The 15,698-nt window shown below is 50.4% G+C and overlaps 2 protein-coding genes across 5 annotated transcripts in view; one reads left to right on the forward strand and one right to left on the reverse strand.

Annotated features, from left to right (window-relative positions):
• Positions 1-15,698, forward strand: part of LOC123772504 (venom phosphodiesterase-like) — a 149,588-nt gene that overhangs the window by 68,652 nt on the left and 65,238 nt on the right. For all 4 annotated transcript variants that reach the window (XM_069325929.1, XM_069325927.1, XM_069325930.1 and 1 more), the window contains exon 2: positions 15,414-15,448. In XM_069325929.1, the coding sequence (XP_069182030.1) occupies positions 15,416-15,448 (33 nt within the window). In that variant the 5' untranslated portion in view covers positions 15,414-15,415. The remainder of the gene's footprint in view (positions 1-15,413; positions 15,449-15,698) is intronic.
• Positions 10,871-15,398, reverse strand: LOC138365695 (uncharacterized). Its single transcript, XM_069326187.1, has 3 exons — positions 15,394-15,398; positions 13,835-15,108; positions 10,871-11,070 (listed from the first exon to the last, which is right to left on the reverse strand). Exons 1-3 carry the CDS (start codon positions 15,396-15,398, stop codon positions 10,871-10,873), a joined length of 1,479 nt encoding a protein of 492 aa, XP_069182288.1.

Raw genomic sequence — 15,698 nt, forward strand, 5'->3', positions numbered from 1 at the left:
GATATAGTGGCTGACAACCGTTTTCATAATTAATGACAGTCATAGAAAGTACTCTCCAAGTCAAGCAATGTTTCTTGCCTCGTTGCTTGATATAGTCTCAATGGTCAAAGGCAGATGGTGGCAGCGTATTTAATCCTGTGTAGCATTTCCTTGTTGGCAGTGTACCTTTAAGTTCCGGTGTAACCATCATATGTCAGCTCATAGCAGTGTTACCAAGTGCAACCGATCGGGAAGTGTTACTCAGGATAAGAAGTAGTGTTTACATTATTAGTTTTAGTATCCATTATAGTGGTGTTACATTAGAGCGGTGTTACAAATTCCTTATAGGGGTGTTACACGTGTGTGTGTGTGCGTGTGTACTCACCTAATGTACTCACCTAATAACCCCACCACACCTCACCACACACCTCATGTGTGTGTGTGTGCGCGTGTGTGTGTGTGCGCGTGTGTGTGTGTGCGCGTGTGTGTGTGTGCGTGTGTGTGTGTGTGTGCGTGTGTGTGTATGCGTGTGTGTGTGTGCGTGCGTGTGTGTGTGTGTGTGTGCGTGTGTGCGTGTGTGTACTCACCTAGTTGTACTCACCTAGTTGTGCTTGCGGGGGTTGAGCTCTGGCTCTTTGGTCCCGCCTCTCAACTGTCAATCAACAGGTGTACAGGTTCCTGAGCCTATTGGGCTCTATCATATCTACACTTGAAACTGTGTATGGAGTCAGCCTCCACCACATCACTTCCTAATGCATTCCATTTGTCAACCACTCTGACACTAAAAAAGTTCTTTCTAATATCTCTGTGGCTCATTTGGGCACTCAGTTTCCACCTGTGTCCCCTAGTGCGTGTGCCCCTTGTGTTAAATAGCCTGTCTTTATCAACCCTGTCGATTCCCTTGAGGATCTTGAATGTGGTGATCATGTCCCCCCTAACTCTTCTGTCTTCCAACGAAGTGAGGTTTAATTCCTGTAGTCTCTCCTCGTAGCTCATACCTCTCAGCTCGGGTACTAGTCTGGTGGCAAACCTTTGAACATTTTCCATTTTAGTCTTATGCTTGACTAGATATGGACTCCATGCTGGAGCCGCATACTCCAGGATTGGTCTGACATATGTGGTATATAATGTTCTGAAAGATTCCTTACACAAGTTTCTAAAGGCCGTTCTTATGTTAGCCAACCTGGCATATGCTGCTGCTGTTATCCTCTTGATATGAGCTTCAGGGGATAGGTCTGGCGTGATATCAACCCCCAGGTCTTTCTCTCTCTCTGACTCTTGAAGTATTTCATCTCCCAAGTGATACGTTGTATCTGGTCTCCTGCTTCCTACCCCTATCTTCATTACATTACATTTGCTTGGATTAAACTCTAACAGCCATTTGTTCGACCATTCCTGCAGCTTGTCCAGGTCTTCTTGAAGCCTCAAGCTGTCCTCCTCTGTCTTAATCCTTCTCATAATTTTGGCGTCGTCAGCAAACATTGAGAGGAATGAGTCTATACCCTCTGGGAGATCATTTACGTATATCAGAAACAGGATAGGTCCAAGTACAGAGCCCTGTGGGACTCCACTGGTGACTTCACGCCATTCTGAGGTCTCACCCCTCACTATAACTCTCTGCTTCCTATTGCTTAGGTACTCCCTTATCCACTGGAGCGCCCTACCAGTTACTTCTGCCTGTTTCTCCAGCTTATGCATCAACCTTTAATGGGGTACTGTGTCAAAGGCTTTCCGACAGTCCAAAAAAATGCAGTCCGCCCACCCTTCTCTTTCTTGTTTAATCTTTGTCACCAGATCGTAGAATTCTATCAAGCCTGTAAGGCAAGATTTACCCTCCCTGAACCCATGTTGATGGGTTGTCACGAAGTCTCTTCTCTCCAGATGTGTTACTAGGTTTTTTCTCACAATCTTCTCCATCACCTTGCATGGTATACAAGTTAAGGACACTGGCCTGTAGTTCAGTGCCTCTTGTCTGTCACACTTTTTGTATATTGGGACTACATTAGCAGTCTTCCATATTTCTGGTAGGTCCCCCGTTTCCAGTGACCTACTATACACTATGGAGAGTGGTAGGCAAAGTGCTCCTGCACACTCTTTCAATACCCATGGCGAGATTCCATCCGTCCCAACAGCTTTTCTCACATCCAGCTCCAGTAGGTGCTTCTTGACCTCATCTCTTGTAATTTCGAACCTATCCAAGGTCACCTGGTTTGCTGCCACCTCTTCTAGCACCGCGACATCTCCCTGTTCTATTGTAAAGACCTCCTGGAACCTTTTGTTGAGTTCTTCACACACCTCTTTGTCATTCTCTGTGTACGTGTCCTCGCCCACCCAAAGTTTCATCACCTGTTCCTTCACTGTTGTCTTCCTCCTGATGTGACTGTGTAGTAGCTTTGGTTCGGTCTTGGCTTTATTAGCTATATCATTTTCATACCTTTTCTCAGCTGCTCTTCTCACACTGACATACTCGTTCCTGGTTCTCTGGTATCTCTCTCTACTTTCTGGTGTTCTGTTATTACGGAAGTTCCTCAATGCCCTTTTGTTCAGCTCCTTTGCTTTCATACATTCCTTATTAAACCACGGATTCTTCCTTTGCTTCTCTGTTTTTTCCTGTCGGGCTGGGACAAACCTGCTTACAGCCTCCTGACATTTTTGGGTGACATAGTCCATCATGTCTTGTACGGACTTGGTTCCGAGTTCTGTGTCCCAATGTATATCCCATAGGAATTTATTCATTTCCTCATAGTTTCCCTTTCGGTACACCAGCCCTTTGGTTCCCAGTTCTTTTTTTGGGGTGATAATTCCCAGCTCAACCAGGTACTCAGAGCTCAATACACTATGATCACTCATTCCCAAGGGGGCATCCAACTTAACTTCCCTTATATCCGACTCATTTAGGGTAAATATCAGATCAAGCAAGGCTGGTTCATCCCCTCCTCTCATTCTTGTCGGTCCCTTGACGTGTTGACTTAGAAAGTTTCTTGTTGCCACATCCAGCAGCTTAGCTCTCCATGTGTCTGGGCCTTCATGTGGGTCTCTGTTCCTCCAATCTATCTTCCCATGGTTGAAGTCTCCCATGATTAGAAGTCTGGATCCGTTCCTGCTAGCCACAGAAGCTGCTCTCTCTATTATATTGATGGTGGCCAAGTTGTTTCTATCATATTCTTGTCTGGGTCTTCTGTCATTCGGTGGGGGGTTATATATGATTTTCTGTCCTCCAGTTGCTATGGTGCCTGATATGTAGTTACTGAAACCTTCACAGTTCTGAATTACCATCTCTTCTAAACTCCAACCTTCTCTTAGTAGCAAAGCTACACCACCTCCTCCTCTCCCTTCTTTCTCTTTCCTCACTACATAGTAGCCCTGTGGAAACACTGCGCATGTTATGATTTTCGTTAGCTTTGTTTCTGTGAGTGCTATTATGTCTGGGTTTTCTTCTAGTGCCCATTCTCCAAGTTCACTTGTTTTATTTGAAATCCCATCTATGTTAGTGTACATCGCCTTGAAGCTCACTTTCTTCTGTTCATTTTCATGTCCCTTTCTTGGCGAGCATTCTGCTGGTGTGGGAAGCTGTTCCGTGGCTGAGAGGATCTGTGAGGTGGTTTGCAGGGTCTCAGAGGAGTTTGGGGTGGGGGTTTAAGGGAAGGGGGGACAGGTAGGGTGTGGGTTAAGGAGGTAGGGGGAACATGGAGGATATGGGGTGAGGGGGGAGGAGGGATAGGGAGGGTATGGGATAAAGGGGGAGGGGGGACAGGGGGGGAAAGGTGGGAGGGGGGACATGATGGGAATGGGGAAGGGATGACAGGGTAAGAATGGGGTGGGGGGAGAGGGAGGGTTGGGTGGGGGCAGGTAGGGTGAGGGGAAGGGAGTGTTTCTATGCAGAGAGAGGTGGTGGTGTTGCCCTCCCCTCTGGTGTTCCTGGGATGCTGGTTTTGGGTTCTCCTCTTGTCTCTAGGACTGTTGTGTTGAGGGCTGTGATTTCCTGGTTTGCTCCTCTCTCCCTGCGCTTCCTCCTTGCCTCTGCTGCCCTGGCTCTCTCCTCCTTCGTCCTGTCCCTCTGCATTAATACTTTTTTGTATCCCTCCATATGCTGCAGACGACTCTTCCTTTCGAGAATGTCCTCCTTCGTGGTTTCGTTTGTAAACACCACCTTTACAAGTCGGTTTCTGTCCTTGTTGTACCAGCCCAACCTGAAAACCTTCTCAATGTTTCGTTCAGCCCCTTCCATCTGTAACCCCTTCAGTAGCCCCTGTACTGCCTCTCTATCCTTGCCATTCCATTCTTGCCTGTTGGATCCTTCCTGTTCTTTGATGCCTACAACTACCACTGATCTTTTTCTCTCCAGCAGTTGAGTGGTGCACCTTGCTGCTTCCTGTGACGTAGCTGCTTGCATCGCTACCTCCCTCACTGTGTCCATTGCTTCTGAGCTCTTTTTCAGTATATCCGCAAATGTATCAGGTACAGAGGTATTTCCTTTCAATGTAGCATTCCCACCTTCCCTTTGGATGATAATCTGATGCTCGGTCTTTTATTTTTCTTTGTGAGAGATTTGATCTCCTCCCTTGCTGATGCCAGCTCACTTTGCAGATTGTTAATTGTAATCCTCATTTCATTCATCTCCTTCCTGAATTCCTCCAGAACTTGGGTTAGCAATTCCTTTGTTTGATCTCCCTGGCTGCTTCCCGTGTCCCTGTTGCGGTCTCCTGCCATTTTGCCCCTTGTCAAGAGAGAGAGCAAGAGAGAGAGAGAGAGCAAGGGAGAGAGAGAGAGAGAACGTGAGTGCGCATGGGATGGGGTAAAGAGGAGGTGAGGTGTTCAGCTTACAGCAGGTAAGAGAGGTGGAAGAGAAGGGGTAAGAGAGGGGGGTGGATTATGAGAGGTTTTATCTCCTTTCCACGAAAGGTGTTAATCCCTTTTAGCCTCTGTGTGCGTGTGTGTGTGCGTGCATACGTACGGGGGCTTGAGTGCGTGCGCGTGCATGTGTCACTAGTTCCCCTAAGCGGTAACTTCTACCCAGAATGAGCCACACCGAGATTTTAAATATATATACTATCCTGAACAAGAATTTGATAATATTTTACCTCACACTGTACACCTGATTACTTGACCAGAGAGGGGGTACATACCAGTATGTTTCCCGCTCACACAACTAGATGAGTAATGATGATGTATGGTTGACGATGGTGCTCCGTCGTCGCCTTTCCACTTGGTGATTCTCTAAGTGCTAGTAGATTGACGATGTCGATTCTTTTCTACACAAATCTCTGGAGTCACAGTCACCACCCAACAAACACAGTCAGCAGTTCCACGGCGGGCCGTCCCACCTGGCCGTCAGGTCAGGTCAGGTCACTACGGGGTCCTCCACACTGTTTGCACCGGTGATTCCACTAGCTACACTTTGTTTTTTTTTGCACTATCGCTAGCGATATGACTATGCTATGTAGCACCCTGCTAGCTACACACTGAGAGAGGCCAAATACTATGATCTAGCCTCAATAATCCTTCAATAATGTGCGTGTGTGTGTGCGTGTGTATGTGTGTGCGTGTGTGTGTGTGTGCGTGTGCGTGTGTGTGTGTGTGTGTGTGTGTGTGTGCGCGCGCGCGCGCGTGTGTGTGTGTGTGTGTGTGTGTGTGTGTGTGTGTGTGTGTGTGTGTGTGTGTGTGTGTGTGTGTGTACTCACCTAGTTGTACTCACCTAGTTGTGTCTGCAGGATCGAGCATTGACTCTTGGATCCCGCCTTTCGAGCATCGGTTGTTTACAGCAATGACTCTGGTCCCATTTCCCTATATTACCTGGTTTTAAAATTATGAATAGTATTTGCTTCCACAACCTGTCCCTGAAGTGCATTCCATTTCCCCACTACTCTCACGCTAAAAGAAAACTTCCTAACATCTCTGTGACTCATCTGAGTTTCAAGCTTCCATCCATGTCCCCTCGTTCTGTTACTATTCCGTGTGAACATTTCGTCTATGTCCACTCTGTCAATCCCTCTGAGTACTTTATATGTTCCTATCATGTCCCCCCCTCTCCCTTCTTCTTTCTAGTGTCGTAAGGTATAGTTCCCTCAGGCGCTCCTCATACCCCATCCCTCGTAGCTCTGGGACGAGTCTCTTTACAAACCTCTGAACCTTTTCCAGTTTCATTATATGGTTCTTCAGATGGGGGACTCCATGATGAGGCGGCATACTCTAAGACTGGCCTCACGTAGGCAGTGTAAAGCGCCCTAAATGCCTCCTTACTTAGGTTTCTGAATGATGTTCTAACTTTTGCCAGTGTAGAGTACGCTGCTGTCCTTATCCTATTTATATGTGCCTCAGGAGATAGATTAGGTGTTACGTCCACACCCAGGTCTCTTTCGCACGTCGTCACAGGTAGGCTGTTCCCCTTCATTGTGTACTGTCCCTTTGGTCTCCTATCTCCTAGTCCCATTTCCATAACTTTACATTTGCTCGTGTTGAATTCCAGTAGCCATTTCTCTGACCATCTCTGCAACCTGTCCAGGTCCTCTTGGAGGATCCTGCAATCCTCCTCTGTCACAACTCTTCTCATCAACTTTGCGTCATCTGCGAACATCGACATGTAGGACTCTACGCCTGTAAACATGTCGTTAACATATACAAGAAATAGAATTGGTCCCAGCACCGATCCTTGTGGTACTCCACTTGTTACTGTTCGCCAGTCCGACTTTTCGCCCCTTACCATAACTCTTTGGCTCCTTCCTGTTAGGTAGTTCCTTATCCATGCTAGGACCTTTCCCCCCACCCCCGCCTGCCTCTCGAGCTTGAACAGCAGTCTCATGTGCGGTACTGTATCAAAGGCTTTTTGGCAGTCCAGAAATATGCAGTCTGCCCAACCATCTGTGTGTGTGTGTGTGTGTACTCACCTAGTTGTACTCACCTAGTTGTGTTTGCGGGGGTTGAGCTCTGGCTCTTTGGTCCCGCCTCTCAACCGTCAATCAACAGGTGTACAGATTCCTGAGCCTATCGGGCTCTATCATATCTACACTTGAAACTGTGTATGGAGTCAGCCTCCACCACATCTCTTCCTAATGCATTCCATTTGTCCACCACTCTGACACTAAAAAAGTTCTTTCTAATATCTCTGTGGCTCATTTGGGCGCTCAGTTTCCACCTGTGTCCCCTTGTACGTGTTCCCCTTGTGTTAAATAGACTGTCTTTATCTACCCGTGTGTGTGTGTGTGTGTGTGTGTGTGTGTGTGTGTGTGTGTGTGTGTGTGTGTGTGTGTGTGTGTGTGTGTGTGTGTGTGTGTACTTACCTAGTTGTGTTTGCGGGGGTTGAGCTCTGGCTTTTTGGTCCCGCCTCTCAACTGTCAATCAACTGGTGTACAGGCTCCTGAGCCTATTGGGCTCTATCATATCTACACTTGAAGCTGTGTATGGAGTCAGCCTCCACCACATAACTTCCTAATGCATGCCTCCTGCACACACACACACATAATAATGTGTGTGTGTGTGTGTGTGTGTGTGTGTGTGTGTGTACTCACCTATATGTACTCACCTATATGTGCTTGCAGGATCGAGCATTGACTCTTGGATCCCGCCTTTCTAGCTATCGGTTGTTTACAGCAATGACTCCTGTCCCATTTCCCTATCATACCTAGTTTTAAAAGTATGAATAGTATTTGCTTCCACAACCTGTTCCCCAAGTGCATTCCATTTTTCTACTACTCTCACGCTAAAAGAAAACTTCCTAACATCTCTGTGACTCATCTGAGTTTCCAGTTTCCACCCATGTCCCCTCGTTCTGTTATTATTACGTGTGAACATTTGATCTATTTCCACTTTGTCAATTCCCCTGAGTATTTTATATGTCCCTATCATATCTCCTCTCTCCCTTCTTTTCTCTAGTGTCGTAAGGTTCAGTTCCTTCAGCCGCTCTTCATATCCCATCCCTCGTAGCTCTGGGACAAGCCTCGTCGCAAACCTCTGAACCTTCTCCAGTTTCTTTATGTGTTTCTTCAGGTGGGGGCTCCATGATGGCGCGGCATACTCTAAGACGGGTCTCACGTAGGCAGTGTAAAGCGCCCTAAAAGCTTCCTCATTTAGGTTTCTGAATGAAGTTCTAATTTTCGCCAGTGTAGAGTACGCTGCTGTCGTTATCCTATTTATATGTGCCTCAGGAGTTAGATTAGGTGTCACATCCACTCCCAGGTCTCTTTCTCGAATCGTTACAGGTAGGCTGTTCCCCTTCATTGTGTACTGTCCCTTTGGTCTCCTGTCACCTGATCCCATTTCCATAACTTTACATTTACTGGTGTTAAACTCCAGTAGCCATTTCTCTGACCATCTCTGCAGCCTGTTTAAGTCCTCTTGGAGGATCCTACAATCCTCGTCTGTCACAACTCTTCTCATTAATTTTGCGTCATCTGCAAACATCGACATGTATGATTCCACTCCTGTAAACATATCATTTACGTAAATTAGAAAGAGGATTGGTCCCAGCACCGATCCTTGAGGTACTCCACTTGTTACTGTTCGCCAGTCCGACTTTTCGCCCCTTACCATTACCCTCTGGCTCCTTCCTGTTAGGTAGTTCTTCACCCATACTAGGGCCTTTCCGCTTACTCCTGCCTGCCTCTCAAGTTTGTATAGCAGTCTCATGTGCGGTACCGTATGTGTGTGTGTGTGTGTGTGCGTGCGTGCCCGCGCGCTTACCTAGCAGTAAGGTCTATGGTGGAGGGAGATTTATCTCTTATGCCCGGCCTGCGGCCGTGTTGTATCTGTTCCATTACAATTTAACTATTTTGGTATTCAAATTCTTTGTCAAATCTGGCTTTAAGTTTTGGATGGAGGTGGCTTCCACAATTTGTTTCTGTGCATTCTACTTGTTGACTACTTGTTTTGGGTATAGGTAGTACAGGAATGTATTTCCTTACATTCCTTTGACTCAATCTGAAGAAGCTAGCTTTGTTCACCTTACTTAATTCCGTTGTATCTTGTATGTTGTGATCATATTCCCTCAGTTATTTCTATGCTGTTGTGAGATTAAGTTTCAATGGGCTTTTCTCGTAGCTTAACCCTCTTACGTTTTCAATTTGGGTGTGTTTCACACGGTGCGGGATCCATGACTGTGTTTGACCCGGTGCGGGATCCATGACTGTGTTTGACCCGGTGCGGGATCCATGACTGTGTTTGACCCGGTGCGGGATCCATGACTGTGTTTGACCCGGTGCGGGATCCATGACTGTGTTTGACCCGGTGCGGGATCCATGACTGTGTTTGACACGGTGCGGGATCCATGACTGTGTTTGACCCGGTGCGGGATCCATGACTGTGTTTGACCCGGTGCGGGATCCATGACTGTGTTTGACACGGTGCGGGATCCATGACTGTGTTTGACACGGTGCGGGATCCATGACTGTGTTTGACACGGTGCGGGATCCATGACTGTGTTTGACACGGTGCGGGATCCATGACTGTGTTTGACACGGTGCGGGATCCATGACTGTGTTTGACACGGTGCGGGATCCATGACTGTGTTTGACACGGTGCGGGATCCATGACTGTGTTTGACCCGGTGCGGGATCCATGACTGTGTTTGACACGGTGCGGGATCCATGACTGTGTTTGACACGGTGCGGGATCCATGACTGTGTTTGACACGGTGCGGGATCCATGACTGTGTTTGACACGGTGCGGGATCCATGACTGTGTTTGACCCGGTGCGGGATCCATGACTGTGTTTGACACGGTGCGGGATCCATGACTGTGTTTGACACGGTGCGGGATCCATGACTGTGTTTGACACGGTGCGGGATCCATGACTGTGTTTGACACGGTGCGGGATCCATGACTGTGTTTGACACGGTGCGGGATCCATGACTGTGTTTGACACGGTGCGGGATCCATGACTGTGTTTGACACGGTGCGGGATCCATGACTGTGTTTGACACGGTGCGGGATCCATGACTGTGTTTGACACGGTGCGGGATCCATGACTGTGTTTGACACGGTGCGGGATCCATGACTGTGTTTGACACGGTGCGGGATCCAAGACTGTGTTTGACACGGTGCGGGATCCATGACTGTGTTTGACCCGGTGCGGGATCCATGACTGTGTTTGACACGGTGCGGGATCCATGACTGTGTTTGACCCGGTGCGGGATCCATGACTGTGTTTGACACGGTGCGGGATCCATGACTGTGTTTGACACGGTGCGGGATCCATGACTGTGTTTGACACGGTGCGGGATCCATGACTGTGTTTGACCCGGTGCGGGATCCATGACTGTGTTTGACACGGTGCGGGATCCATGACTGTGTTTGACCCGGTGCGGGATCCATGACTGTGTTTGACACGGTGCGGGATCCATGACTGTGTTTGACCCGGTGCGGGATCCATGACTGTGTTTGACACGGTGCGGGATCCATGACTGTGTTTGACACGGTGCGGGATCCATGACTGTGTTTGACACGGTGCGGGATCCATGACTGTGTTTGACCCGGTGCGGGATCCATGACTGTGTTTGACACGGTGCGGGATCCATGACTGTGTTTGACACGGTGCGGGATCCATGACTGTTTGACACGGTGCGGGATCCATGACTGTGTTTGACCCGGTGCGGGATCCATGACTGTGTTTGACCCGGTGCGGGATCCATGACTGTGTTTGACACGGTGCGGGATCCATGACTGTGTTTGACACGGTGCGGGATCCATGACTGTGTTTGACCCGATGCGGGATCCATGACTGTGTTTGACACGGTGCGGGATCCATGACTGTGCTGCATATTCCAGTATTGTCTAGCAAATGTTGTGTAGATTGCCTTGAAAGAGTTCTGATTAAGGTTTCTAAACTATGTTCTTATATGTGTCAGCATCCCACATGCTGCCGATGTTATCCTGTTTGTGTGTACCTCTGGTGTTAGGTTTAAAACTGCATCCACTCACAAATCTTCCTGATTCTTGTGCCTTCCAGTCTCTCCTTCCCCTTGTCGATCTCCATTACCTTACACTTGTTGGGATTGAATTCCAGCAACCATTTGTTTGACAATTCCTGGAGTTTAAGGTTATCCTGTAACTTGCTACAGTCCTCTTTTGTTTTTACATCCCTCATCAGCTTTGCATCGTCTGGAAACAGTGACATGTAGGAGCTTATACTCCCTCGGGAAGGTCGTTCACATAAATTAGGAACAGCAACGGCCTCAGGACAGAGCCTTGCGGGGATCAGGAGTCACACGAGACAGTCGCCAGGGGGGATCAGGAGGCACATGAGACAGTCGCCAGGGGGGATCAGGAGGCACACGAGACAGTCGCCAGGGGGGATCAGGAGGCACACGAGACAGTCGCCAGGGGGGATCAGGAGGCACATGAGACAGTCGCCAGGGGGGATCAGGAGGCACATGAGACAGTCGCCAGGGGGGATCAGGAGGCACACGAGACAGTCGCCAGGGGGGATCAGGAGGCACACAAGACAGTCGCCAGGGGGGATCAGGAGACACATGAGACAGTCGCCAGGGGGGATCAGGAGGCACACGAGACAGTCGCCAGGGGGGATCAGGAGGCACACGAGACAGTCGCCAGGGGGATCAGGAGGCACATGAGACAGTCGCCAGGGGGGATCAGGAGGCACATGAGACAGTCGCCAGGGGGGATCAGGAGGCACATGAGACAGTCGCCAGGGGGGATCAGGAGGCACATGAGACAGTCGCCAGGGAGGATCAGGAGGCACATGAGACAGTCGCCAGGGGGGATCAGGAGGCACATGAGACAGTCGCCAGGGGGGATCAGGAGGCACACGAGACAGTCGCCAGGGGGGATCAGGAGGCACATGAGACAGTCGCCAGGGGGGATCAGGAGGCACATGAGACAGTCGCCAGGGGGGATCAGGAGGCACATGAGACAGTCGCAGGAGGCACATGAGACAGTCGCCAGGGGGGATCAGGAGGCACACGAGACAGTCGCCAGGGGGATCAGGAGGCACACGAGACAGTCGCCAGGGGGGATCAGGAGGCACACGAGACAGTCGCCAGGGGGATCAGGAGGCACATGAGACAGTCGCCAGGGGGGATCAGGAGGCACACGAGACAGTCGCCAGGGGGGATCAGGAGGCACATGAAACAGTCGCCAGGGGGGATCAGGAGGCACACGAGACAGTCGCCAGGGGGGATCAGGAGGCACACGAGACAGTCGCCAGGGGGGATCAGGAGGCACATGAGACAGTCGCCAGGGGGGATCAGGAGGCACACGAGACAGTCGCCAGGGGGATCAGGAGGCACACGAGACAGTCGCCAGGGGGGATCAGGAGGCACACGAGACAGTCGCCAGGGGGGATCAGGAGGCACACGAGACAGTCGCCAGGGGGGATCAGGAGGCACACGAGACAGTCGCCAGGGGGGATCAGGAGGCACACGAGACAGTCGCCAGGGGGGATCAGGAGGCACACGAGACAGTCGCCAGGGGGATCAGGAGGCACACGAGACAGTCGCCAGGGGGGATCAGGAGGCACATGAGACAGTCGCCAGGGGGGATCAGGAGGCACACGAGACAGTCGCCAGGGGGATCAGGAGGCACACGAGACAGTCGCCAGGGGGATCAGGAGGCACACGAGACAGTCGCCAGCGGGGATCAGGAGGCACATGAGACAGTCGCCAGGGGGATCAGGAGGCACATGAGACAGTCGCCAGGGGGGATCAGGAGGCACACGAGACAGTCGCCAGGGGGGATCAGGAGGCACATGAGACAGTCGCCAGGGGGGATCAGGAGGCACACGAGACAGTCGCCAGGGGGATCAGGAGGCACACGAGACAGTCGCCAGGGGGATCAGGAGGCACATGAGACAGTCGCCAGGGGGGATCAGGAGGCACATGAGACAGTCGCCAGGGGGATCAGGAGGCACACGAGACAGTCGCCAGGGGGGATCAGGAGGCACACGAGACAGTCGCCAGGGGGACAAAAGCCAGGCAGTAAGCAGCGGGCCAGCAGCGACACCCAGCAGCCGCCAGCCAGGCTCATGAACAACGCGGCCCACTCACACACGCCACACTCCTCTTGGTCTGCCACTTTGGACCGACTCCTATACTTTATATCTTACTCATTCTCCATCTTCACCTTATCTCTCCTGTGATTGGTCTTCATCCCTCTCTCCCTCACACCCTCCTTGTCTCCCTCACTCCCTCCTTGTCTCTCTCGCTCCCCCCTTGTCTCCCTCACTCCCTCCTTGTCTCCCTCACTCCCTCCTTGTCTCTCTCACTCCCTCCTTGTCTCCCTCACTCCCTCCTTGTCTCTCTCACTCCCTCCTTGTCTCCCTCACACCCTCCTTGTCTCCCTCACACCCTCCTTGTCTCCCTCACACCCTCCTTGTCTCCCTCACTCCCTCCTTGTCTCCCTCACTCCCTCCTTGTCTCCCTCACTCCCTCCTTGTCTCCCTCACTCCCTCCTTGTCTCCCTCACACCCTCCTTGTCTCCCTCACACCCTCCTTGTCTCCCTCACTCCCTCCTTGTCTCCCTCACACCCTCCTTGTCTCTCTCACTCCCTCCTTGTCTCCCTCACTCCCTCCTTGTCTCCCTCACACCCTCCTTGTCTCTCTCACTCCCTCCTTGTCTCTCTCACTCCCTCCTTGTCTCCCTCACTCCCTCCTTGTCTCCCTCACACCCTCCTTGTCTCTCTCACTCCCTCCTTGTCTCCCTCACTCCCTCCTTGTCTCCCTCACACCCTCCTTGTCTCTCTCACTCCCTCCTTGTCTCCCTCACTCCCTCCTTGTCTCCCTCACTCCCTCCTTGTCTCCCTCACTCCCTCCTTGTCTCTCTCACTCCCTCCTTCTCTCCCTCACTCCCTCCTTCTCTCCCTCACACCCTCCTTCTCTCCCTCACACCCTCCTTCTCTCCCTCACACCCTCTTTAAAAAATCCTATCGTCATCAAAACCAAGAAATGTCTCTCAACACTCACGTCAACGTTCACATCAACGCTCACGTCAACGTTCACATCAACGCTCACGTCAACGTTCACATCAACGCTCACGTCAACGTTCACATCAACGCTCACGTCAACGTTCACATCAACGCTCACGTCAACGTTCACGTCAACATTCACATCAACGCTCACATCAACGTTCACGTCAACGTTCACGTCAACATTCACATCAACGCTCACGTCAACGTTCACGTCAACGTTCACGTCAACGTTCACGTCAACGTTCACATCAACGCTCACGTCAACGTTCACATCAACGCTCACGTCAACGTTCACGTCAACATTCACATCAACGCTCACATCAACGCTCACGTCAACGTTCACATCAACGCTCACATCAACGTTCACGTCAACATTCACATCAACGCTCACATCAACGCTCACGTCAACGTTCACGTCAACATTCACATCAACGCTCACATCAACGTTCACGTCAACGTTCACGTCAACATTCACATCAACGCTCACATCAACGCTCACGTCAACATTCACGTCAACGTTCACGTCAACGCTCACGTCAACGTTCACGTCAACGTTCACGTCAACGCTCACGTCAACATTCACGTCAACGTTCACGTCAACGCTCACGTCAACGCTCACGTCAACGTTCACGTCAACATTCACATCAACGTTCACGTCAACATTCACATCAACGTTCACGTCAACGTTCACATCAACGCTCACGTCAACGTTCACATCAACGCTCACATCAACGCTCACGTCAACGTTCACGTCAACGTTCACATCAACGCTCACGTCAACGTTCACATCAACGCTCACATCAACGCTCACGTCAACGTTCACGTCAACGCTCACATCAACACTCACATCAACGTTCACGTCAACGCTCACATCAACGCTCGCGTCAACGTTCACATCAACGCTCACGTCAACATTCACATCAACGTTCACGTCAACATTCACATCAACGTTCACGTCAACATTCACGTCAACGTTCACATCAACGTTCACGTCAACATTCACGTCAACGTTCACATCAACGTTCACGTCAACATTCACGTCAACACTCACGTCAACGTTCACATCAACACTCACATCAACGCTCACGTCAACGTTCACGTCAACGCTCACATCAACATTCACATCAACGCTCACGTCAACGTTCACGTCAACGCTCACATCAACGTTCACATCAACGTTCACGTCAACGCTCACGTCACCGTTCACGTCAACGCTCACGTCAATGTTCAATGGTGGAGTGGGGAATGGTTAGGAGGACGAGGGAACGGTGGAGTGGGGGATGGTCGGGACAAAGGGACGGGGGAGGGCGGGAATGGTTCGGAGGCCGAAGGGACGGGGGAATATGGAATGGGTGGGAGGACGAGGGGGGGGGATGGGGGGGGGGGAGGCTGAGCCACAGCAACGCGTGGCTGAGTATAACTAGTTCAAAATATGAAAGTTGAAGAGTTTCCGTCCGTTGAAACAGATTACAGTTGTCTTAAAATGCAAATGACTTAACTTCATATCCTTCTTTTACAGAGATGAAGAGACGCCATCTTTTTATACTGGGAGCGGTAAGTTTCACTTGACAGCCAATAGAATGTCCTGTCTTTGTGTATGCGTACTTGTGAGGTCTGTGTTCCATACGCCAGTTGTCTAGTGCAGTGACTCCTGGGGCCGGATTCACGAAGCAATTACGCAAGCACTTAACCTGTACATCTTTTCTCGATCTTTGGCGGCTTTGTTTACAGTTATTAAACAGTTAATAAGCTCTGAAGCAACAGAAGGCAGTTTATAACAATAACACCAGTCGATTGGGAAGTT

The sequence above is a fragment of the Procambarus clarkii genome, chromosome 17 (genome assembly GCF_040958095.1).
Source record: "Procambarus clarkii isolate CNS0578487 chromosome 17, FALCON_Pclarkii_2.0, whole genome shotgun sequence".
In the NCBI taxonomy this organism is placed as follows: domain Eukaryota; kingdom Metazoa; phylum Arthropoda; class Malacostraca; order Decapoda; family Cambaridae; genus Procambarus; species Procambarus clarkii.